The sequence below is a fragment of the Phalacrocorax carbo genome, chromosome 25 (genome assembly GCF_963921805.1).
Source record: "Phalacrocorax carbo chromosome 25, bPhaCar2.1, whole genome shotgun sequence".
In the NCBI taxonomy this organism is placed as follows: Eukaryota; Metazoa; Chordata; class Aves; order Suliformes; family Phalacrocoracidae; genus Phalacrocorax; species Phalacrocorax carbo.
In genome coordinates this window covers 3901691-3927531 of record NC_087537.1, presented here as the reverse complement: position 1 = coordinate 3927531, position 25841 = coordinate 3901691, and the positions used below count along the sequence as shown (strand labels likewise).

General features: G+C 50.8%; 1 protein-coding gene across 6 annotated transcripts in view; it reads left to right on the top strand.

Moving 5' to 3' along the window:
- The first annotated feature begins 4660 nt into the window (after positions 1-4660).
- Positions 4661-25841, top strand: part of KANSL1 (KAT8 regulatory NSL complex subunit 1) — a 101522-nt gene continuing 80341 nt past the window's right edge. For 3 of the 6 annotated variants that reach the window (XM_064473503.1, XM_064473502.1, XM_064473499.1), the window contains exons 1-2: positions 13136-13590; positions 23854-25240. In XM_064473503.1, the coding sequence (XP_064329573.1) occupies positions 23937-25240 (1304 nt within the window). In that variant the 5' untranslated portion in view covers positions 13136-13590; positions 23854-23936. Of the gene's footprint in view, positions 4886-13135; positions 13591-14473; positions 14493-23853; positions 25241-25841 lie in introns of those variants that run through there. The other 3 variants (XM_064473500.1, XM_064473504.1, XM_064473501.1) reach the window with 3 other exon arrangements.

Genomic DNA, 25841 nt, shown 5'->3' with positions numbered 1-25841 from the left:
AGAAAGGCAAAGCATTAATGAAGTTTGACTTGCAAGCTGCACTACTTCGTTCTGTGTCTGAACCACAGCGATGCAGCAAATGCCAGGAGTTGTTATTACCTCAGGATTTCCAGTTTGGGGATGTTTTTGGCACCTGGTCTTCATGAACACCTACAGCTTCTTACTGGTACATCGCGCTTCATTCTGTTGTTCACCAGTAACTTTGCTGCTGCATCATCTCCCTATTTTCTGTCCCTCTGTCAAAGTTAGTGACTTTATTTGAGCCAGGAGCAGGAACTGGTTAATTCTTTTAAAATGGAGCAGAAGAACAGGGTTTCTAAGGCAGGAAGCCCTGTATTCCTGATCCTCAGAGGAGTGGGGTTTAAAATTATATTAACAGAGAATAAGCTTTCCTCGGTTTCTTTTGCCCATCTGCTTTTCAAATCTGTGTTTGTGGAGCACCTGATTTCTCAGTTAGCTGCTGTGTAAACCCTGGAAGACTTTCCTCACTGAAATCCCACAGCGGCGGGCAGCCGGGTAAGCAGGGACAGGAGGGGACCCGGTCCCTTCGCTGGGGTCGCAGCACCGGAGCCAGGCAGCAAACGCCTTTCCAGCCTCTGTGTCCTCGCATCCAGCTGGGCAGGGTCACGGAGCAAAGACGGGCTGGGAACGCCGGGCCCAGAACAGCCCATGGAGGTGGAAACGGGACAGATGAAGGTAAAGGAGACCGAGTAGCTGCTGTAGCAGGTGCAACAGAGACGTGAGATCAATGAGAAACAAGGGTAGCGGGCACGGTCAGGTGATGTGTGTCGGCTGGGTGACTGTCCCCTCCCTAGAGCCAACTGCCACGTTCACCCGGGATTGGGCCAATTTGGGGCTTTTCTGTGCTTCTCAGGCTTCAGCAGGAGCGATGCTCAGCAGGGCCACCCCCCTGCGCCTCTGCAGCCTCGCGGCACAGGCAAACACGGACACTGATGGCTTCTGCATCCGCCAGCACCCGTGAGTCTCACCTGTGGCTCTGGCTGTGTTTCTGGTCCTTCTGTTGGGGACTGGTGGTTCTGCCCACGGCTCTGGTGTGATGCTCTGACCCGTTCTCATCTGGGACCTGCTCTCCTGGCCCACACTGGTTTATTTGGCCTTAAAGGATGGGAAGGATTTCACAGAATCCCAGACTCAGAATGGCAGGGGTTGGCAGGGCCCTCTGGAGCTCACCCCGTCCCACCCCTGCTGGAGCAGGCACCCCCAGAGCAGGGGCACAGGGCCGCGTCCAGGCGGGGGGTGAATGTCTCCAGGGAAGGGACCCCACAGCCTCTCTGGGCAGCCTGTGCCCCTGCTCTGGCACCCGCACAGGGAAGGGGTTTGTCCTCATGTTCAGGGGGAACTTCCCGTGTTCCAGCTTGTGCCCGTGGCCCCTTGGCCTGGCGTTGGGCACCGCTGAAAAGAGCCCAGCCCCAACCTCCTGACACCCGCCCTTCAGATATTTATAGGTATTGATGAGATCCCCCCTCAGCCTTCTCTTCTCCGGGCTGAACAAACCCAGGTCTCTCAGCCTTTCCTCGTAAGGGAGATGCTCCAGCCCCCTGACCATCTTGGTAGCTCTGTGCTGGACTTCTTGAGCAAGTATCGTGATGGTACCAGTAAGGGATATGTCAGAAATGCCTCCCAGATTGGAAAAAAAAAGACTTTCAAAGGTCAATTCCATCAAAGTACCCCAGAAAACCACATCCAGAAAGGAGCCACAAGTTCCTTTCTGACAATCCGTACATTCAGACATTTTATCAGTTAAAAGCCTTCTGCTGTTCCAAAACCCGGGAGTTCATATCCACATGTGTGGAACAACAGAAATTCTTTGCTGTCGGGACATTTGGAAAGTGAGCTTAAGACAAGAGGATTAGTTTGCTACTTTCTGCCTTTTTTGGTTTCTTGTGTCTCAACAGATTTAGAAAAGGTACTTTCTGTCATGTGTTTCTCTCTCAGACCCATTGTGCTGGGCGAGCAGCGTCTGCTGCGTTCGCTTTTAAGCACTTCGTTAAGGCTGCGTCGCTGGCAATCACCTGCAGAATACGGCCATGTTCTGGATTTTCCTGGATAACCAGGAAAAATAGCCTGGTTGCAACCACCATACAAAAACCACCTTCCCTGGGGAAGGAGAGGCAGAGGAGGGTGTCTGTGTGGGAGATGGTGAGTGTGGCTGGTGTTGGTAGGGCATCTACGAACTTTTTAAATATAGAGGAGTTTGGCCGCTACGTTGAGTAGGGCCAGAAGTTCCCCCTGTGTCCTCCCCGCACCAGATGCGGTGGTGAAAAATTCATTTTGGTCCTAAAACTGAAAATATCTGCTGAAGAAGAAAATAGTGCCTGTGTCTAATAACGCGTGTGTGGTAATGCTTTGAGGGAGAAGGGAGTCTCCTGCCTCCCCGTGCTGGATGAGTTACCAATGTTCAGCGAATCCCGTGTGGAGCCGTACAGTGTAGCGGTGTCTCTCCCTCCATCGGCATCATCTGGTGGATGGACCGACCTGGGCTTTGGGGAGGTGCAGGGGCAAGAAATCACAGCTAAACCCCACCACAGCTTGGCTTGCCCAAGGAGCCAGAAATGGGGATTTCCTTCTTTGATCCATCCAGCAGGACTCACCTTTGCTCAGATATTTTATGGTAGTACAAAAGTCCTGGGGATTCCTGGGGGAAGCGGGGCATCGAGGATCAGGATGTTGTCAGTGACACTCATATATTTGGAGTTATCTCAAGCATCCGCTCCACAGCTCCACTGTCCCAAAGGGAAGCGGGGACTCTTGTCGCACAGAAGGACCATCAGCAAAAAGCAAAGGAGCTTGTCTCGTTCTCGGCCTGCGGGACGTGGAGTTGTGCCTCTTGTTTGAATTAAACCCAGCTTGCCACTGGGATGAAAACTAAAAGACACACAAAAAAAAGGAACAGTGGAAGCAATTGAACGAAGCGCACCACCGTTGTGTCTTCCCCCATGAGCCAGTGGAAAGGTTTTCCTTGTCTGGGAGAAGAAGGTGATTCTGAAGAGGACCCTGCGTTCGGCAGCGTGAGGCTCACGAGGGAGCCAGGGGAGCCACGGCTGGGTCGCGTCAGTCGGCTGGCCCGTGGCAGCCACAGCGCAGCTCGGGGCCAGCCCGGGGACGGCCACGGGCAGGGGGACGTGGGGCAGCGATGGCAGCCCTCCTGCAGCCTCAGTGCCACCCGTGGACCAGGGGCCGGTGACAACTGTGGGACAGGACCCTGCTGTCACCCATGGGTTAGGAGCCCGTGTCACCTCTGGGACATGGGCCCAGTGTCACGCATGGAATGGGAGCCTGTGTCACCTGTGGGACACAGGCCTGGTGTCGCTCGTGGGACAGGAGGCCAGGTTGGACATGGGCCCAGTGTCACTTGTGGGACAGGACCCTGCTGCCACCCGTTGGGATGGGAGCCTGTGTCACCCGTGTAACACAGGCCTGGTGTCACTTGTGGGACAAGGGCCTGTGTCACCTGTGGGATATGGGCCTGGTGTAATCTGAGGGACAGGGGCCCAGTGCCACCCGGGGGGCAGGAACCCTTGTCACCCCTGGGGCAGGAGCCGCTGTCACCTGCGTGGCGGGTGCTTGTGGGACGTGAGCCCCGTGTCACCCGTGGGTCACGGGTGGCCTGTGGCCCGCGGGACGCCCCGCGCTCCCCCGCGGGTCACGATCTGCTGCCACCTGCGGGGCAGCCGCGCCCCGTCGCCCTCCGGACACCCCTCCTCAACCCCGAGCCGCCCCCGCGGCGGGACCCCCGCGCCCCCCGCCCCGCCGGTCCCGCGGCCCGGCCGGACCCGTGGCTGCCCCGAGAAGCGGCCCAGCGCCCGGGGCCTCCCGGCCGGGGCAAGCCGTGGGTGCGGGGGGGCACCGCGGGGCGGGGAGGAGGGGGGCGCCGGTCGGGGGTCCCGGGGGCGCGGGGGGGGTGCGGGGTGCGGGGGGTGCCGGGCAGGGGGCGAGCCGCGGCACCGCATCAATCACCGCCTGCCCCGCCCCTCCCGCGCTGACTGACGCGTCGATGGCCAATGGGACGAGCCCATGCCCCGCGCTCAGCCAATGGGGGCGGGGGAGGGCGGAAGGTCCCCACTTCAAGGCTGGTTGAGCGGCGCAGGTAGGTGCGGGGCGCGGTGCTGCTGGTGCGGAGCGGTGCGGGGGGGCCCGGGGGGCGTAGGGGGGACCGGCACGGAGCGGAGCCCCCCACCCCGCCCCCCCCCAGCTCGCGGGCAGCGCCAGGCTAAGTCGTGCGGCCGCCCCCCCCCTTCTCCGCCTCCGCCGTCCCGCAACTTGGCTGCGGGGGTCGGGCCGCGGTGGGGTTGGGGGGGGGGGGACGACGACGGCTCTTCCCGCGGCCGCTCTGGGAGTTGGGGGCCGGCGGGGCCGTGGAGGGGGGTGGTCCGGCCGCAGGGCCCGGGGCGCCGGGGATTGCTCCGCCCCGCCGCGCTGCCCCGGGGGGCCGGGCCCGGCCGGCTCCGTGCGGAGCGGGGACCCCCCCGCCTCCCGCCCCGGGCCTCCATTTTAGCCCGGAGAAGGGAGGCCGGGCCCCGGGGGGGGGGTTTCTAGAAGGATCCGGGGGTGGCAGCCCCCCGCACCCCCGGCCCGGCCTCTGGGCGCTGCCGGGCCCCGCGGCCGGCCCGGGGCGGGATGGGGGTGAGGGGGGGCTGCGGGAGGGCCGGGGTCGCACGGGCTGTGCCGCCCCTCTCTGCTGACAGCCCTTTCTTTCCCCAGGTCCTGGATTTTTTTATCACCTCCTCAAATAAATAAATAAGAAACTTGCAGACCTACCAGGCGTCGGCGGAGGCTGGAAGGATCCGGAGGCCCTCCCCGCGCCGCCGGCTGACCGCCTGGACCGCAGGTGGCGAGGATGGGCCTGGCCAAGATGCCCGGCGAGGTACGGTCTCCCCCTCTCCCCAGACGGCGTAGCGAGGCCGGCCCTTGGGTTTCGCGAACCGCGGCGCCGGCTGGGTTGGATGCGCCGAGTTGCGTTTGGAGGCGGCGGTGCGGTTTCTGGTGGTGCGGGATGAGCCTGGAGCCCCGCACGTAGGTTTGTGGTGAATGCGTAACTTTAAAATGGAGGTTTGGGAATACGGCTGGAAATGTGGTCTCAATCCCGTGTGTGCGTGGTGTTTCTCTCCAAAACCCTTCTAATGTCTGTATGTAGCGAAAAGATGCGCAGCCTTCTCTTGGGAGCGTGCGTAGGTATTTCCAGGTATTACCTGTCCGTGTATGCAACAGTGTCGAGACATTAAGGTATGACTTGCCCAGAAAAGGAGATTTCCTACTTCTCTTTTCCCCCTTATTGCGTGCATCCTTAAACCATGGGTTTACATCAATCAGATTCTTTTTACTTGCTGCTATAAATTGGTTTATATATATGCTTATAACACTGAGAGAGTTTTGTGCATACCTGTCAGAGTGGTCTCTGCTCCATCCCATGAAGACAGAAGGCTTAAACCTGGGTTTTCACACTCACGTTTCCATGCTTCTGGCTTCCCCATGTGTGAAGTGGCTGTAGTGCTTCTGGGTCTGGAGCGGAGGGCGGCAAGCATTTGCTGATGCTTGTTTTGAAAAGTCACCTCTTACCTTGCTGATGTTCTTACAGGTTAAGAATTGTGTCGTAAACACATAGGTACGGCGGTCAAGTTCTGTGAAGCTGAATAAAAGCTAAAGGGAAGCGCTAAAGGGAAGGATATTTCCCTCTTTTCATAAATCTACAAGCCAAAGCAGCCTGACTTTAGGGCAATTATGGAGGCTGAATTTAGACAAATTCTCTTGTAATGGGAAAACCAAAAATCTTTACTCAGTCTTTTCACACTGACCTCAGACAAATCTGCTCTGGTATCTGATCTCCAGCTGGCTAACACCGCAGTAAAGGCTCTTATTCTGTGTGTACATAATAACAGTAAGTTGTTGTGTGGGCTTTAAAAAAGGAATTACAACTTTCTGTTATAGGTTTTGGAGGTTATTACTAAATTTCTGGGAAGTCAGTGTTCCTACTTTTCCTGCTGAAAGCGGTAGGAAGCCAGCAGATAGCTTCTCTGGAAACTGGTCCTTATTTCCAAAGTCCACACGCTGATGTATTGGCTAAAGACAGGGGTTTAGTGCGTGGCCGCGTGAAGCTCAACACCCGGGTGGGTCTGTCCGTAGCCCTAGGGTGTTGTCAGCCCTGTGATTTCAGAGCGTACGCAAACTAATGAGGGTCTGCGGCAGTCAACAGTGGTGCTGCTCTGTCTAACAAAATATTCCAGTTCCAAGCGTGAGCTTGTTAGCCTCATGCTTCAGTCTGGAAAACTTGGAGCTTTAAAAATAAAATTTAAGAGGACTTAAGCCATTGAAATGGAGGGCCAGCGTCATCGTTGTATTGATGGCTGGGAAATACGCAGGTAGTGCCCGAGCCCTGCAGCTGGGACCCGTGTCTGGCAGCTGGAGAGAGCGCCCTGGCTTTGGATTTGGGAGGGTGCTGAAGACACCCGCTTCCTCCAACAGAGCGGGTCATGGATGGGCACGTGGGAGGATAACGCCAGGTCCTTTCTGCTTCCCACGGGCTGGCAGGAGCCGAGGGCGAGGAGGCGCGCCGGTGGCGGCGGGTCCCGCGTACATCTGCGGGAGGGTGTACCGAGGAGGATGTGCAGGCTCTTGTCGTGTCGGGCTGTCACGTCCGCTCCGCATTTTTGCTCAGAGGCGTTGGCCTCTTGTGGCGAGGATCTAGTTGGACCTTGTTTTTTTTTTTAAAGTGTATGAGTGTGTCATCTGTTCCTGCGCCAATTGCTGTAAACCTCCGGTCAGTACGTATGTGAGTGCTTTTGTATCCTGTATCCCTGAGTTGTGTTCAAACTCTAGCACCTAATATTATTGTCACAGTTTGCAGTGCGTTCTCCTCATAGAAGAGAGCTTCTCCATTACAGCCCTTAAGTTTTATAAAGCTCTTTACCTGCAGCTGCTGAAAGGGGAGGGAGGGTTTCTCGGAGCAGAGGAGCAGGAAGGTCTGCCTGGTCCTTCACATATAACATGCGCAGGACGAAGTCTGCTGCTCCAAAGCTCTCTGTGCTGTGGTGGAGGTTGCAAGAAACGGGGCACTCGCTGCCTTGTTCCTCTCACTGCCATTTCCCTGCGGTCGTCTGGGCACCGGCTCTCCTGCGCTAGACTTGTCGTAGGAAGTATTGTTAACAAGGAGAGCGTGTAGGGGCTTGACTCTTTCCACCTATGGTATCTGATGTTTTCCTGCGTTGCTGAGGGTTTGAAGTCAGGTGGATTTGGCTGGGACGGAGACATTTGCGTGAAGCCCTGAAACTCGGGGCTCAGAGACTTGCAGATTGTGTTATCTCTGGAACAGAAGTTCTCAGAGCACAGCTTTGATATCAAGATGTTAGATGACTCTTGAGCATGACCAAAAGGGTGAATAATCTGATATCCTGGTTATTGGCTATGGTTCAGTCTGGTTAAACTGCTGCTCCGGTTTGGGATTAAACTGAATTACACATTGCTACCAATAGGGCGATATTTTGTTGCAAGTGCCCAACAGCAGAAATAGAAACTAACACTCCTGTTAGTGGATCTGAGAAAGGCGACTATAACATGAATTAATGAGCAGAGACTCTTAAAACCAGTGTTAATCTTGCTTGCGGTGGAGGGAGAGCTTTTGCATTCCAGTGTCAGCAGTGATGGAGGCTGGCCCTGCAAGGGCTCAGGTTTGCTGTTGACTCATGAGAGGGAGCATGAGGTGCAGGATTTGGTGCAAGGTAAATCCATGAAGATGTTCTGTGACGATGAGCCATGGCTTGTGGATTCCCTTTCCCAGGATAAAGGGAAGTAGATCGAGACTCTCCAACTGGAAGACAGAGGAAGGGTTGAGTTGTGCAGAGGGTATAAATCTGGTCTCCCTCTCAGCTCTGTGCTGCTGGTAGCATACCCGTGCTTGTTACCAGTTGCGGGGTTCCTAACTAATTCTTCTAACTTTTATTGACATGAAAACTCCTTAATCAATTTGTCTGTCATACGGTGGAACTGAACGCTACTCCTGGCAGTGGGAACACAAGTGTGAAATGTGTATGCTGTAACTATACAAAACCCCTAAGGTATGTTTCAGTGTTGATCTTTTAAAGGGTTGTCGCTTAAAACTCAGTTAGCTTGTGTCTCACAGTTTTATAAGACAAGGGCTTTTACATGGTTGGTGCAGGATTGCATTTCCCTCTCCTACTTTCCTTTTTTTTTCCTCCTCTCCCGTGATATAACTACCTATAACCTGAAATGGAAGGAATGTGACTTTTAAAGTGTGCCACCCCCTTACCTATTCCGCTATTAATTTGTATTTTATTTTATGGCTTGCATCATTAAGTGTCTGGAATCGTATAGTGTACTCTGCACAAAACATACTGATTTCCATAAAGAAGTGTTGCGTTAATGGCGTTTCTTAACCAAATACCCAAGAAAACTGGTGGGATCTGGGGCTTGCTCTTGCACCTCTTGTGATGTTTCATGCATGTGTTTTGGATGGATCTAAGCCAACATGATAATATTGTTGGCAATTCATGGGGATCTACATGATAAGGAGTTGCGACTAAATGTAGATTTGTATGCTTTACCCTCTGCAAGTTGATAAAACCCGGTTATCGGGCCCCAGGTGGATTAACAGCTTAAAAATTCAGGGTGCTTTGTATTCCCCAGTCTGGTACAAATAGAAGTTCCCACGAGGCCTTTGGGAAATCAGGCCCTTCTGTACAATGTGCATCGATGTGATGCAAGTGTGGCGTATTCAAGTATGTTATGGCATGACAAGACCAACATCTTTTGGCAGGCGTTGAGAAACACAGTGGTGAAGTTTGCTTGTTACCTTTGTTAAATAGTCATACATTCCCAGCCTCCCATCCATATGGAAACCATAGAAATACATTTCACAGTGGAAACCATATAAATGGAAACCATAGAAATACATTTCGTAGTGGAAACCGTAATTGAGTCATACGATATAGCTTATTGCTACGTCATAATAACAAATGCCACTTAACTTTGTGGCAGATTATGATAGCTTCCGCCCTAGCCTGGGTAACAAGAGAGCTGTGACTGTGAGAGGTCCCGATGCTCTATGGAGTAGACTCTCCAACATGAGGACAAGCAATGCATGTTGTCCTTGAAATGATGAATGTCTGTATCAAAAGGCTTGGTCTAAAACATCAGGGGGGTTTACAAACAAGGAGTGTTACTTATGTGGATCACACGGCTTTTTTAGCGAGTTGTGTATTCATTTCCTGTTTGTCTCAAGCAAACTAAAACTTAATCCCTCGATCTGGAAGTCCCCAGGGAAGATCCAGGTTTGTAGCTTGACCTTAGGATGCATTAATAGAATAGGTACCTGCCTGATCAGGGAGGTGTCAGGGTTGCTGAGCTCTGCCAGCCTCTGCACTGTTTACCTTCCTGTGGCTCTACTTTCTGGGTTTTTTTCAGGACTTTGCTCTTTTTCTTTCCTTTTTAGTGAGCATTTTCAGAATAGCTGGCTGGGATGTGCTGTGTCTGTCACAGCTAAGAAATGCCTTTCTTACCCTGACCGGACATGTTCATTAAAGTTGAGTAAGAGTATCAGAAGAGCAATGATCACTGCAATGGTCTCTTGTTGCTACAGTTTATCTATATTTAGCTTTAAATCGGACAAGTCTCGCATCTTCCAAAGCCTCTGTGGCCACTGATATTTGAGTTTGCTGCTTTTTGTTAGGATATCTAATGGGGTCGCAAATGAAGACGCACAAGTTGTTGTATCTGTAGGGAGGCTCATCACTGTGTTCTTTAGTGGCCATTGCCTTCTCTACTTTCAGGGTGTTTATCAAACTGATCTAGCGTCTTTGCAGGCTCAGATGTCTCCCATCATGTGTCATAGTGTATTTGTCAATATAACTATATGTACAGCTATGCCTATACTTATTGTATAGAGACTGTTAAATTTCTGAGGCAGGTACAATCAAAGCAAGGCACAAGGATTCATTAGGTACAGGCGTGTGGGAAAGACAAGGTAACAATCAGGTACGAGTAGTTGGGTACATAACACTCGCCATATATTGAACCCTATGTTCTTGATGCTTTTGTGGAAGAGGGTGACTTCAAAGAAAGGTTTAAGGGATGATGCCCTAAAAATGTGGATTCACTGGGGAGAGCCCTTCTTGTTCCTGCGGGGCATCTCAAGAGCAGTCACGAAGCTGTGTGAAGGACTCGTGGGTGAGGGCGGTCAGCGCAGGAGTAGCGAGGTGACCTGGAAGAGATGCTGTGGCACTACTTTGAATGGAAAATGGAGACTGGAAGGGCTGTAAGAAGGTATGTGTCAGGGGCAAAAGTTGTATTATTTTAGACTGCAGAGCAATTTTTGCTACATCATCTCCAGATCAGGTTGAATGATGAAAGCTGTAGATATGCCTGTGCTGCAGGAAGGTCCGGATCTGTACTAGACTGTCAAGTTGGAGATCTCGCCTCTTGGTTAGGCATGCCTCAATGAGCAGAAAATTCTGCAGTGCAGAAGGAACAAAAGATTAGAAACTTTATTGCACAGGAATTTCTTTTAACTTCCTCCACGACAGATTGCCCTCCCTCTTCTGTTCCTGTATGAAAAAGCATTTGTTGGTACTTCTGCTTTTTAGCTGGGCTGAATTCAAGGTAGATATGAGGATGAGAAAAAGAAATCGGAGGTATGCATGCTGTTGTAGGGTCCTGTGTCCTGGCTTCCTAAAGAGCTCTCCAAGTGTGGTGAAGAGAAACAGATCAGGGGAAAGCGTGAAGCCGCTGTCTGAGTTCATCAGGCGACTGTCTTTCAGGAACAGTATTTTTGTTACCTTTAAGAATAGAATATATTCTCCGCGTGACCCGGTTGTGTGCTGGATTTAGTGTTGCTGATAACACACTGTCCTGATGTCCTCCTTGGCACTGTTTCATCATTGACATAAAGCCCAGTTCAAGGTCCCTAGGCTCATTTTTTTCCAAGGTACTGCATGGAATTGCTGAGAACTGGGTAACGGGTGCATTGGGATGGGGGACGGCCATCTAGGAGGGGAGGAGTGTGGCTGCAAGAGGGGGCATGCACAGGAGCAGAGCTGGCTGCCTGCAGCTCCCTCCTAGGGCATGAAATTCAGCAACTGCTGTCCTTAATAGGACATGTCTCTTTAAAAGCACTTAAGTATGAGCAAAGTTTTGAGCATTTGTGTTGGTCAGCAGGGACACAGCATCTGGCCTCTGGGGTAGTTCTGGCTGTGAGTGTAGGTGGCCACGCAGGCCCTTAAAAAAAATTATGAAATGTGTTGTCCCATGGATTTCCTGGCCCCAAAAAACCAGCTGTAATGACAGTTCCACATGTGACTTGTTAAGCGATATATTGGATTTTAAAGAGCAATGGTAGTATCTTGACTCTGTATCTCTAAATGCTTTTTAACAGAGGGGAGCATTGATTTTCCCCTCGTGCGGTGCTGGGATTTGAAGCAAGAGGAAGAAAGAAACTTGTCTGTGTGCTGCATAAGACAGATCAGGATTGCCCATACTGGCTATGGAAACAGTATTCATAGGTCTTACCTAATTCTGCAGTTGAGGCAGTACAACTTTTTTTCCTCTAAACCCAACTCCCTAGGGCAAACACTCCTCTCTGGTGTATAACAGCATGCACTGCTGTAGCTTTTCCCCTTTGCAGGCAAATGATGGTATAAAGCACTTTTTTTTTTTTTAATTGGCATAACTGCATTTCTACTGTAGAGGCAGCATAGCTATAGCGAGGGGAAAGTAGTGTGCTGAATGCAATAGATATCAAATCAAAATCAACATGTAGATCCACCGGAGGGGGGAGAGTGCCTTTGCCTGGCAGCAATGCTGAGCAGTTTTGTGGCACCCCAAATGTAAGGCGAACGTACACGCCTTGGCTCCAGCTGTGCTGACGGACAGACTGGCGTCACCCTCATGCAAATGGCAAAACTGAAGGTCAAAGAGGTGAAATGGTTTCTGCAGTCCCAAATGAATTCTTTCCTGCTCCGAGCCTCTCGGTGTGACCTGCGCACGTAGCGAGATGGAGTTTGTCAAGGAGGGGGAGGCAGTATCCTTATCATAGTATGAGTGACCCTCTTCTGCTCGGCTGTAGATTGTGCTCGTGCAGTTTCCAACCCCACGTCTCCTTATGGCATTTGCTCTAAAGCCTGTTCATAGCCCTTGACATCAGGGGCTGTGGATCCCCATGTGCAGACCTTCATCCCTGAGTGCAGGTGCTCACCGGGCAACACTGGGAGCCTTCGGGGGGGCTGACAGAGGAGGTGCCTGTGCAGCCGGGACCCTATTTTGCAGTAGCACCTCTAAACCTGGCTGGCTTCGGGTGACACCTCCCAGAGCTGCTCTGGATTTAAAGGTTTAAATGGAATTTTTAAGCACAATTTTTGGGACTAAAGCTGAAGAGCCTGGCAGGGGGAGTGTGAAGTGAGCCAGTAAAAAGCTCCCGGGGCTGCAGATGGAGATGGAAGAGGTAGATGTGTTGGTTTTGAGGGGGAAACTGCTTAAAACTCTGAAAGTTTCTCTGTGGGGAGCAAGCTCGGAGATGGAAAAAGGGGAAATGGTGGGGGTATTGTTGGGGGGTGTGTGTCCTTAAAACAGTGAAAGTTTCAGCAGGGAGAGGGCTGAGCCCCCGTCCTAGGCTGTGGGAGCCCGGACCCCGCGGCGGCACGTGGCGGGGCTGCGGGGGGGCTATCGGACTACATCTCCCGGCATGCCCCGCGCGTCCTGCCGGAACCCCGCCCCTGAGCGGGGCCGAGCGCGCCTGCGCGCTGCGGGGCGGGCGTGCGCCCCCTGGTGGGCGGCGGCAGGGAAGCAGCCGCCCGCAGCGGCGGACGCGGCGGCCGGACAATAGGCGGCGGGGCCGCCCCGCCCCCGCCCCCCCCCGTCTGTCTGTCCGTCCACTCACCCCCCCGCTCCCCCGGCGGCGGCCGCCCCTCCCGCACTGCAGCTCCTCCGCGCGGCGGGCGCCTGGCGCTGCGGCGGCAGCTCGGCGGGGCCCCCTGGCTGCGGGCGGGCGGGCGGCGGGCGCCGTGCGCGCGACTGCCGGCGGGGGCGCTGTGGCGCTCTCCCCCCTCCTCCTCCTCCTCCTCCCCCCCCCCCCCCGGTGCATTCTCCGGCTGACGGGAGGGGGAGGGCAGAGAAGGAGCCCGGCCGCCATTTTCCGAGCCGCGCCGCTGCCGCGCTCGCCCGGAGCGGGGGGGAGCGGGGGGAGAAGAAAAGCACCGCAGCGCCCGCTCCGCCGCGCCCCGCCGCCCGCCGGGCCCGCCCCGCCGCCGCCGCCCAGCGCTCCGAGCCGGGGGTGGGGGGGCCGCTCCCCCCCCCCCCCCCCACCCCGCAACCCCGCACCGCACCGCCCCAGCCCGGACTGCGGCCGCCGCTCTGCGCCCGCCGAGGGAGACGGGCGAGCCCATCCCCCCTGCCGCCGGGGCGGGCCCGAGCGGGCGGGGGGGGGCGCCGGGGCTGCGGCCGGGGCTGGCGGCGCCCGTCCCCGGTTGCGGCACCGCGGCCGCCCCTCGGTCGGGGGTTTGTTTGCAAACTGCGCCCATTTTGTGGGGGGCCGAGCCCGCCCGGACCGCGCTCGCCGCTCGTCACGTGGTAGGTGCCGCTCGCCCCGCGCCGCTCCGCGCCCGCCGCCCCGCGCCTCCCCCGCCGCCCCTTTGTTACCGCCGCCGCGCCCCGCCGGGCCCCGCTGCGGGGCGGCCGCCGCGCCCCAACTTCTCCGCCCGGCGGGAGGCGGCTCCCCCGCCACCCCCCCCCCCTTTCCCTCCCCTCCCTTCCCGCTGCCGGGGAAAGTGCGGGGGTCGCGGCGGGGGAACCGGGGGCGGGCTGACCCGCCGTCCCGCTCCCCCCCCCCCCCGCCTCCCCGCCGCCCCCGGTGCTGCGGTTCCCTCGGGCGGGGGTGTGGGGGGGTGGCGCCACTTTAAATTGAAATCCCCGGCCCGGAGGCGCCCGGTGGGCGGCGGGGTCCCGCCGGGCCCGGCCGGGGCCCCTCACGTGGCCGGCGGCCCCACGGCGGCGGAGCCCGGCCCCGCGGCGGGGAAGGGACGGGGTGGGGGGGGGGGGATATCGCTATTCCGTAACCGGGGGGGGGGGAGGGAGGGCACACGGGAACTTTAGAAAGTAAACAGAAAAAAAAAATTGCATAATCTTGTCAAAGACGTGTGGAGGGGAGCAGCTCCTCCGTCCCTAAATCCGCCTGGAAAATATTAACGTAGCGGGCTCCGGTAATCCCGGCGCCCCGGTGGGCTCCGGCGCTGTCACCGGTGCCGGCGTGCGGGAGCCGTGGATGTGTCACGGTGCACTCTCCCTCTTCTCCGGGGATATACAATAGCGTAATTTTTCATGTGGGTTTGAGCTGCTAAGCCATTTTCCTGTATTTAGTTTCCGGCTGCTTATTTTTATTTTGTATTTTTTCTAACCGGCCCCGCCGATCCGGATTTATTTTTCTCAAAACAAGCTGGAAGAGCACGGCTATCCTGCAATGCTTTCCGTGATCGGTACGTGTGTTTACTTACATCACGGGATTAGCATCTTCCAGTGCTCGATTACAGAGAAATTTGCCTCCTTTTGGGTATAAACGAGGGTCGTGTAAAAGATAAAATATATAAAAAAAGGCAGATCCTTTTCACAAACCGAGGTGTTGTCTCCCCTCTCGTTAAATTTGCGTACAGGTGGGTCAAAATATAGATTATGTTGCCTGTTATGTAAAATGCACTTGAATGACAAACTGTAGTTTTCCATGAAACCGGTCAGGATATGGGAGGAACTGCAGGTTTTTATTTGTTTTGACTGACCATTATATTTTGAACTGGTTTGGGCCATGTCTGTGTTCGCGGTTACATCATGTCATGTGTTGTGCACAGTGTGATTTGTGCCTCTAAAAATAAGGCGAGGTAAAAGCCCGTTTCTCGGAGGTAGGAAAGTAGGAGAGTACTTCAGCCGTGGTACGGTCCCGCTGACGACAGGGATATAAAACACTTGGGGGGGATGGTGGTGGTGGTTAAGGTGTTATGTGTCTGGGTGACCGAACCGCCGCCGTCATTTAGGAATCCAGTGATCTGTTTGTATACAAGCGTTTTCTCTTTAAATCCATATTTGTCCTTTTTATAGCCTTTGTTTTCACGGAGGAACCTCTCTTCCCCTGCTTTAGCGTAGCCCTCTTCAATTTTCATTCGGGAACGGTGCGGGGAGCAAGGCCGTTCAATGAGATTATATTATTTCTTTAATTGAGAAGGCAGCGGCCTTTTAAATCGGCGAAGGGGGAGATGAAGCGGCGTCGACCCAGGGGCTGCGAAGGCAAAGCTGGGGAAAGCCCCGACCCGCCGATGGGACCAGGATCCCGGGGCAGCTCGCTTCTCCTTCCCGGGGTGTCCGCTGTCGGCCACCGTCAGAGATGAGATATGGGCGGCATGTTTTTCTGGCGCGGGAGGGATGGGTATGGGGTTGGGTTCTTTTTTTTCCCCTGTAGCCGCACTGCCAAGGTAGCACAGCTGTGTAGGGCTTAATGGATTGATATGCTGCAGGAGCAGTTAATTGTGGAACTTGGTTGTGATACTGTTATAGCTGATTTGTAATGATTTAGCAATGAGGATGACTTGTGTTCCCTCTTCAGAGGTGATAAAGTGGCAGGTGACCAGGCAGATGTGGCTGTGTTTCTTTTATGCTTTTCCCCCCCTCTTTTTTTCCTTTTATTTATTTATTTTTTAACACTGTATTCAAGTCTCATTTACTCTCAGCGATCATCCGGTAACTGGAGAACTGGTGCAATTCTGACATCACCCAAGTCAGGGGTGAAAACTGAGCAGTTCTTTGACCAAAGTCACTTCCTTTTGCTCTGTTTATAACTGTTTTTGTGAGCGCAACTGCCATTATCTAATGAACGCTCCGAACAAAGACTTGTCTCTGGAGTTTCAGCACTCCACCCTTTTTCTGCTCAGGCAGCGAGTGGTGCCTGTCCTTAGGAACCTCAAAAGACTCTTCCAGGGAGGATAAGACTTAATGTATAGGGAAGTAAAGGTAAGGCCTGAGGAGTTCTTGGGCCCTACCAAGGCAGGGAAAGGGTGAAGCTTGAGGAGTGGGGAGAAAGGGCGAGCAGCACGGTTTGATTTGTGGGCCCCATATAATTTTGCTCTTCTGGAAAATTATATTTTTCTGGAACAATTTTTTGAGAGTAGGTCAGTGATCTCTCTGCCCATCCCCATTTAACAGCACCTGATTTTGCTTTTTTTTTGTTTGCTTTTTATTGGACCGTGTGGGAAAGGGGTGGGCCAAGGTATGCCTAGATGGGAATTTAATTTAGTGTAAGTGTCTCAGGTGGATCATATACTGATTAGACCAAATAATATTTTAAGTTCTGCACACATGCCTCTGTTCAAAGTGTTTATTTTTTCATTAAGAAGAGCCTCTTAGCGGTTGGGCAGTCAGAATGGCAGGTGATCTGAAAAGCACCATTTCTGTTGCAGCATTTTATAAATATACCATGTCCCTGCTCATAACTTCCAGGAATACAATTTTTATCTGGGTTGAAAAAGAAGCAAAGACTTCAGCACGCTGCTTGGGTTGAGAGTCCTTCCCAGCCTTGTAAATAGCCGTTTAGCTGCCTCTTCAAGGATGCAGTTTTCTGTAACAAATCGTTTAAATTAGAACGAAGGCTTTCATTTTTTTTTTTCTCAGCTGGGCAAGGAGTTGTCATACTCAAATCGGCAAGAGTCCTGGTGATGCAGGACTTGAGTAAACATAATTCCCTTAAACCCTGCGCGTGTCCTCTCCGGCCTGAGTTCAGGCCTGTGTTTTTGGAAGAGGATAGCTTGGATAAGGCCCTCTTCAGGTTTCAAAGAAAGTTAAAAAATAAGTGTGTTTCTCCCCCTGCCATGACCTGCTGTTAGCAGATGACTGCCAAAGTATAACTCAGTTTAGAGAATGAGACAAATCGTGAAATGGGATATGCTAATAGCCACGAAGACTTAATTCTGGAGGATAGAGTTTTGACAGCGCAGTGTCTGAATTTAATGATGAAACTGTGCTGTTTATCTAATGATACGAGAAAAAAGAGTAACAAAATCGTATCTGAAGAGAGGAAATGGGAGTAGCTGTCAGCCTGAACAGGCCGCATCTTCGTCTCTTCCTTAATCTCTTGCTGCAAACTTATTTTTTGCAGGTTTGGTGGAGAAGACAAGTGTTTAAAAAAAACCCTGGCTATTTTAAAAAAAAGTTTAATTGAAATATATACTTCTGTTTCGGGAGCTACTTCAGGCCTCAGACGTTAGCAGAAGATGGACCCTAAATATTTCTCATTTTCAGCTCTATCAAACGTTAGGAGTCCCCTCTCCAAAATCTCTATAACTTCCTGTTGAGGTCTGCAGCGACAGAGGATATATGATGGGAAAGGTTACCATGAAGTTGCCTTATACTAAATGAGAAACAGCAAACCGAGTTCATAGTGTAATTATGGCCCATAAATAAGAACCTGTGATGTGTGAATGAACATCACCTTCTATTAAACAAGCACCTCTGTTCTGGAGTTCGCGTCGTCTTGTTTTTGGTCGCTGCCATGGCAGTCGTCATGGATCGCTCGCTCTCCTGTGAGATCCGAGGAGCAATAAAAGCTGAGATCTGTAGCGAGCTGAGCACACGCGTCCTGGAGAAGTGTGTGAAGAACTCCATTCAAAATAAGGTATTTAAACTCATCCGCAGGCCAGTCTGGCAGACTGGGCAGGGATTTAGTGATTGGAGACACTTAATTCTACTCCCGTCTATTCTGTTATTTCCTCTTGAGGACATGGCCAGTTAATGTAAGGCACTCCAAAAGACTTTCTGTAGTGACAGTCTATGCCTTGTTTTAAAAGATAAAATATTAAGGTGGTGCCATTTACGGGGTGGGAGGGGGTTAAAAGTTTCAGTAACAATCATATGCTTTTGAGCAAAGGCTGTATGACTGCACCTAGTGAATGAAAATATGTCTTTAAAATTAAAAGGCAATTCTGTTTTTTGTTTAACTTGCTCCCTGAGTCCTGAGTTCAGGTTTTCATATTTCCTGGGCAACTTGCCCAGATTATGCGAAAGAAAAACAAAATCTCTCTGATACTGGATGGGGGGAGACCCGGATTTCACAATTAAAGCTTTTTTTTTTTTGTCTCTGTCAGACTGCTTCTTTGTGCAAATGTCCCATTATTGTTTTTTAAACCACATTTCTTTTTATTTGACTGCACACAGCAACTTTGTTCTGAAGAGTGACTTAACAGTAATGGGTATTTTTATCTCTAGCTGCTTTGTTTTCCAGGTGAAGGCATTCTTGCTTGTAATTATTCAACTTTCCAGACTTTTGACTGGGGAGATGACGGTTAATCTTGCTTTGTGGCTTTTGTTTTTCTTTCTGACATCATATTGATAAAACCTTCTCTACCTCAGAGTATGCAATTGATTTGGTTTATTTATATCCAATGAGAATTCACAGGCCTATGAGAAAACCCTTCTTGAAGAAGGAGGCCTCACGTTGCTGTTTTTAGAGTTGACCAAAAGACCCTGCCACTTGTGGGGACCAGCAAGTGGAAACGGCAGCTTTTCTTTTAATCTTGAGAGCTTCTGGCTGGAAACAAAGGCTATAACAGTGGAGCTCAGTAATATATCTTATTTGTTCCAGTGCATAAGTACCATTCGCTGGGATGTTCTTTAATGTTAAAATTCTTATTTTTCCCCAAGAGATTAGGTGTGAGTCGGTAGCATTAATATATGTGGAAGGTGCTCGTGTATCTATTTTAAAAATCTGTGGTTCTTATGTATGTTCTTAACCTTTTCTTAATATTAAAAAAAAGCGCCTGTTTCCCAAATGTAGGTCATCGTAGGCATGCAGTCTTCCAAACTGCACATAAGAGCTGGCTTATCAAGAAGTTTATCGTCCTGTACTTGCCTGTCACATTTCCTTAATTAAAGCTTTGAGAGTTACTTCTCCTGTAAATCTCTTTCTAAATTGGTAAACATCTGTCTTACAACTATAAAATGTTGAAAGGTGATAACAAAAGGCATGTGGTGGGTCTGTTATGCATAATAGCTATCACTTTTGGTAGATGTACATTTTTGATATGGAAGATATTCCTAGGGCTCAGGGTATTAGCCTGTGTGTTGAGTACCTACATTTTAAGTTACTCCGCTGAGGTTAGAAACACAGATGATGTATTTCAGTTGCAAAATGTATATGGATTTTATTCTAGCAAGATTGGGTGGTGGTGGTGCTTTTTTTTTTTTTTCTAAAAGACATTTGTAACCACACGAATTCAAGAGTTGGCTGCACTCGTAGTGGGGGAGGAGAGGGGAAGTGGGAATTGGTATAATACTCACTTCCTTCAGGGTAGCTTTGCCTTTACTGCGTCTAATTCAAGAGCACCTTCGTGTGCGTATCCTCTGCAAAACCCGTGTGTTGGGTAGGACAGAGCTTCGGAGGTGAAGGAGTTTGCAGACAGTTGTGTAGTCAGTTGAGGGGAGGCTTGCATCTAACACAGAGGTTATTTGTCCTTTATGTATGTGTTGAACTTAAGTCCACCTCTTCTGTCTCCATTTCTTGTGCAAGTTGTAGGGAAAAGGGAATGTGCCCAGGTGGGTTTGGGCGAGTGCCTCGTAGGAGGAGAGCTGGGGAAGTAAGGAGGCCTCGCACCAACTCTAAAGAGCAGTCCCGGTGTGGTTTGGCATGTGATGAAACTAGACAGTAGGTGCAGGAACTTGGATATAATGTCAGGGGTTTAAACTGTAATTCACGGAATATAAATACACAAGGTAGATGTGTGTGTCACCCAGCGGTGCTGGGAGGGGTCAAAGGGAGAGGTAGTGCAGCCGGGTGGGTGCAGGGCTTGGTGGGGTGAGAAGGGTGGCCATGGGGGCACTCGTGTCTGCGAGGGGACCCACTGGTATGAGGGCATGGAGAGCCCTTCAGGAGAGAAACTGGAATGGGCGTTTAGACAGGTGGGCAAAGGAGGGGCTGTTGATACCTCCTGTGTCCAGGATTCAGAGCTCCCTGGATCTTCTAGTGAACCTCACTGGAAGCACAGATGCCTGATTTCTCCCCCTGAAACTCTTGTCACGAAGATTTCAGAGAGCAGAAACTTCCTGTGTTCATTTTTGGTTTATTTTCTGAGGTGTTGCACAAAATCGTGCACTTAGAAACCCAGTTTTACTTTCAACCTCTGGTTGTAAAATTGGGTTTTAAAAGCAGACAGTCTTGAATAAGTCAGCATGCTGAAGGATTGTGTTCAGGGGTGTCGTGACCCGGTAGCTGCTCCAGGATATAGTGTGACTGGGCATGTTCCTTGTGCCTCTTCTAACATCCCATCGTTGCCTTGATCTTATTCCTGCTTTTCCCTCTGCTCTGTGTTTAAAAAGCATTAAGAGTTTGAGTGTTGGTGTAGTTGACATGGGACTGTGGGTGAAGCCACCTGAGTAGGCCTGGTGACTTTCCCCCCTTGGTGGCCTCACGTGCACTGCCTGAAGCGAGGGAAGATGGGCGAGTTACGATTACCCTGTTTTTACCTGCTTACTAGAGCCTTTCATCTTTCCTCTGTTAATTAATGCTAACTGCTCTGGCAGTGCTCTAGTTTTAAAGTGGAAATCAAGAATGTGCTTGTGGATTTTGAGTATTATCTTAAGACACGTTGTAAATGCCATGTTGGCCTTCCAGAAGAAGCTCCTTTGGGATCTTCCCAAGTGAAGTCTAGCACAAGGTGTCATGCCGTGGCTGTTGAAGGCAGGGCTGGAGCATGTGCGGCAGCACACGCGCTGTGGTGGTGGAACCGGAGCAGATATCCAGTTACTCTGACAGTTGTCTACCAGCAGGACTTCTGCAGGAGGAGAAGCCTCTTGGTCACATGCATGTCAACTCGAGTGCTGGAGTCAGGGACCCTTGGTGGAGAAACACCAAAAAAAGGGACCCGTGGGTGCTCACATCAATGTACTAATAGTGGTGGGTGATAGTGGTTTGGGTTGAACTTGCCAGCATGGTTTGAGTCCCAGCGGCAGACACAAGGTTCAGGATAGTTCTTGGAATTACTATCAGCATTGTCAGAACGCTCTGAAAGTTCCTCAGACTGTCCGTGTGAATGACCTTTCTTTCTCTTTATTCCTTCTCCCTGTGATCACCTCAGATGCCTTAGCACTCTTTCCCCTCCAATTCCTGGTTAAGAAGAAATTACTGATAAGTGTAATACGGCTTTAATAACAACCAGAAGTTAGGAATGGAGGAGAGGGAAAATGCTTACAAATATTCCTTAATGTTTTTTCCAAGAGTTGTTCATAAGAGTAGAGATCTAATTCAGTGTTAGAAAAAACAGTGCTGTCTAGCACGCAGATAGTTCATAAGGCCCTAAATAAAATAAAAAAAATACACCCAATAACTCTTGGAGGTCATCTTTAAGCTACTAGAACAAAGCCTTATTCTTAAGGGAGGCTTTCCAGGCTTCCAAAGTATTTGAAATGCTGTCCACCCAACTAAAAGTGAAGCCAAGGAGGGTTGCAGTAGCTTAGTAGGAGGATTTTCTTTTTAAAGTGAGTTTGCTAACCCGGAGGAAAAAGCAGTATGAAAGTTTCACTTCCGTTTTCTACTTCTGTTAATTTAACTAAAGTTGATGGCCTACAAATTTACTCTAAAATACTCTTCAGCATAGGTAAACTCCTTAACGGCTGCAGTGCAATGCAAATATGTTCATATAGAATCATTGCATTCACCGCCAAGTGCAGCTTGGTCTGTTTTTGCAATATGGGAATTTCCTAAGCTGCTCTCGGTGTCTTGCAGTGCTGTGGCGGTAATTGTGGTGAAGAGCGCTGATCCAAGAGTCTTCCTTTGGAAGACAGACCAGTGTGTTTCTGCAGAACTGACAGCACCCGTTAGGAACAGTCATCCCAAGTGTACGTGTCTCTGTAGTGAAGGTCTTGGTAGGAGAACTGGAGTGGGGGAAGTCCTTTATTCTGACAGCCTTCCTCCATCTTCTCCCAAGGGTGTCTTAGCTACAAGTGGAAAGTTCCCTGCAAGTTCCTTTTTTTTTTTTTTTTCCTCCCTGAATAGTCATGTTCAGCCTTATTTATGGGCCCAAGTGGTGACTAAAAGCCATTTTCAGTGAGGGTACAGTAAATTTTTAGGCGTGCGCTATCCTTTTTTTGGTAAGGACAAGGTATAGTTGGTTACAGAATACGCCAGGTTCTGTCAGCAGGGGACTTCTGAAGTCTGAACCCACCTCGAGTGTCTTGGTACTTCTGTTATGAGAGCTTTTAGGTTTTTCTTTTTAACTGGTCCCCCTGTGAGTGTATCCTTTCTTCCCTGTCTTCTTTCTCTCTGTCTCCTAATGGGGTTTGGCAAGAGAGTTAGTTAGCAAGACTGCAGATGGTCTGAATCGTAGCCCTGGTGAGGGACTTGCCAGTTGGCCGACGTACGCGCTCACTGGAAACCAAACAGAGCAAATAACTTTGAGCTTGCCCTGTGGGCCTTCCCTCCGTGGGGATGTGGATTTGTTTCTCTAACTCATCTCTGACTTTTAACAAAAATTCAGTTTTTAGTACTTAGTGTTTTTCAGCCCTAATGTTTGTCTGTGGTCCCTGTTACGGGGAAGCACCTGGTGTGATGCTGGGGAGCAACTGTGGTGCAGCTGAATGAGGCTGGAAACAAAACTGGCGGCTGAATTTTGCTCGTTCAACATATAAAACTTTAGATAGCCCCCGCTTTTCTTGTAAAGTGGTATATTAATTTGGTCATTGGGGTGCGTTAACGAACAGCTACAACAAGCTTATGCAAATTTATGTGAAATTAGAGGATTGGCATATCAGGCAAGAGATCAGAGCTGCTGCTTATTATTAAATTGACATTGAAATAGCTTATGAAGGTGCTAGATAAATTTTGCAGCAAAAGGAAAATAAAGTAACTGTTGCACTGGTAGCGCAGTCTGTGCTGTGTGTTATGTGAATGCAGGTAAAAAAAAAAAAAGGCTTTAGAAAATACCGACTCTTAGTGCTAGAGAAAGGTAAATGACCAGACACTTGAAGGTGATGGAGGGGGAAAGGTTGCAATATACATGAATGAAAGGTCTTTGGTTATTTCTCTTAACTTGTTTGATCTAGTTGAGTTAAGCCATGGCTTGCTTTTACAGTCAGAGCCTAGAACTGCTCTGTCATGGTGTGCATGTGGGTTAATCTTTATCCATGTTCTTGAAAGAGAAATGGGAATTGCTAACCTGGAAATCACCTGGCTTATTCGGAAATGTACTTCTGGGAAAGTAGGTTTCATATGCACCAGGGAAATGACTGACTTCAAATCCAAGGCTTCTTTCAGGGAAGCTGTGGGGCTGCCAGTGGGTGTGGGGTGCCTTTAGCCACTGGGAGTTTAAGCATATGGAAATTTGTTCCCTTCAAGCCCTGTCTCTGTTACATGTTACAGTTCTGATTTGTCATTTTTTAATGCACCTGAGCTGGCAGTAGAAGCAGTGAAAACTGTTTTATAGATGTTATTCAAGGATTTTAAAGATGAAGTTGGTGTGCTGCTGGAGGAATGGGTGTAACCAGGGCCAGACCTTTTACAAAGGCCTGGGAGGATGCTGGTGTGCCGAGTGGATGGACTGAAAGATGAGGGTAGTAGTGAGAGGCAGGCCCTTGCTGTGGGAGATCCTGAGGGCTGGCTTGCGTGTTGCTACTTCACTTTTTACCTGCCGGGTGCCCGGATGGCTCTGTCGAGCATGAGGCTGGTAGTCACAGAGGGGGGATGGTGTGCTGAACATGAAGCTTGCGTGGCTTCACCAGGAGTCGATAAGTCTCGCTGCTACTGTTAGTCTTGTTTATTCTATTTTCCATGAGTGCAGTGCCTAACTTTCTCTTTTTCCTTCCCTTCTGTAGGCTGCCCTCGGGAGAGGCAGTGGGAGGCAGTGGAGCTGGCCTCGGCACCGGGAGAGGCTGGACTTCCCGTCTCTCTGTGCTGAATGGCTGCGATGGCGCCCGCTCTCACTGACGCAGCAGCTGAAGCTCACCACATCCGATTCAAGCTGGCTCCCCCGTCCTCCACCTTGTCACCTGGCAGTGCCGAGAGCAACGGCAACGCCAACAACATCCTCCTGGCTGCCAACGGCACCAAAAGGAAAGCCATTGCTCCGGAGGATCCCAGTTTAGATTTCCGAAACAACCCTACGAAGGAAGAGCTGGGCAAGCTGCAGCCACTAGTGGCCTCTTATCTCTGCTCGGATGTAACATCTGTTTCTTCAAAAGAGCCTCTGAAGCTGCAAGGAGTCTTCAACAAGCAGACAGTCCTTAAATCTCACTCTCTCTTATCTCAGTCCTTCTTGAAAACAAGTGATCTGTTGGGGAGGCAACCAGTGTTGGAATTCACTTTGGAGAATCTAAAAACAATGAGTACTAATAGCCAGCCACCTCTCCCGCAAGCGCCTGTAAATGGCTTGGCCAAGAAATTGGCCAAAAGTACCAATTCAGACCATGAAAACTCTAGTTCTCTGAACGGTGGGAAGTGTGCTCCTCCTGCTGCTGCCCTCCAGGGTGTTGACTATAATGCGGGAGGTTCTGAATTGGGGGACTTGAAGACCGGGTTGACCAATTGCACTCTTCCACATAGAAGCCTTGATGCAGAACATACAACTCCATTTAGCAATAATAGCACTGCAAACAAATCTGTCCTTAATTCCATGGAGCAACAGCGGGTGCTCGAGGGTGGCAGTGGAGAGACTAGGTTGCCTGGTGTTGCTAGTCACTCTGACTTTGGGAGCAGTAAGTTGGAGGAGCAGAAACCACCTCTGTTGGCCGGCCACCACAGTGCTCTCGACTCCGAGATGAGGACGAGGGCATTGCTGCGACGGCAGGCAGACATTGAGAACCGTGCCCGCAGGCTGCAGAAACGCTTGCAGGTTGTGCAGGCGAAGCAGGTGGAGAGACACATCCAGCAGCAGTTGGGTGGCTTCTTGGAGAAAACTCTGAGCAAGCTTCCAACTTTGGACCCCCTGAGGCATCGGAGCCAGCTGATGTTGACCAGGAAAGCAGAAGCGGCCCTAAGAAAAGCTGCGAGTGAGACAGCTACTTCAGAAGGCCTAAGCAGCTTCTTGAAGAGCGATTCAATATCGGAAGAACTGGAGAGATTCACGGCCAGTGGTATGGCCAACTTGAGATCCAGTGAACAAGCGTTTGACTCGGATGTCACTGACAGCAGCTCAGGAGGAGAGTCTGACGTTGAAGAGGAGGAACTGACCAAAGCAGACCCAGAACAACCCCACGTACCACTGTAAGTAGCAGCCGTGCTTTGCTTACCTCTGATGGGGGGAGAGCGAGGTGAAAGGGGGCAGATGAAAAATCTGGTTTTTGTAGGAACGCTTTTCTCTTGGTGGGCTTAGATCAAAGAAGTAATTGTTAAAACTGGTGTGGTGTGATTTGAGCACGCTTCCTAGTTCAGGCAGCACATGCAATCTTGAAATAAAATTCTACGTGCATGTGGTAGTCGTCGGTGTTCTTGTGGAGCAGCAAGTCCTGGAAATCCTGGCTGGCTGGAGCAGTGCGAGCACGCTGCAGTTACAAACCTGAAATACTATAAATGGTTCTCTCCATGATGTGTTGGACCTGTCCCCTGAAATGAAATGTTTGTCCTTTTATAATGAGAATCTTTGTTGTAAACCAGTTATGTAAAGTAAGGCCAGTCTGAATCTTTGTAGCTGACAGCATAGTTGTGACTGGGGGAATTTTTTTTCAAATGAACTGCCTGGGAAAAAAAAAAAAATACAAACCAAAACCCAAAACAAACCTCTGAAAGGATTTGGTCCAAGTGCCAGTGGAAGTGTGAAGCAAGTATGTTCTCTTCTTGCATCTCTGGGAAATACTCTTGGGAATTT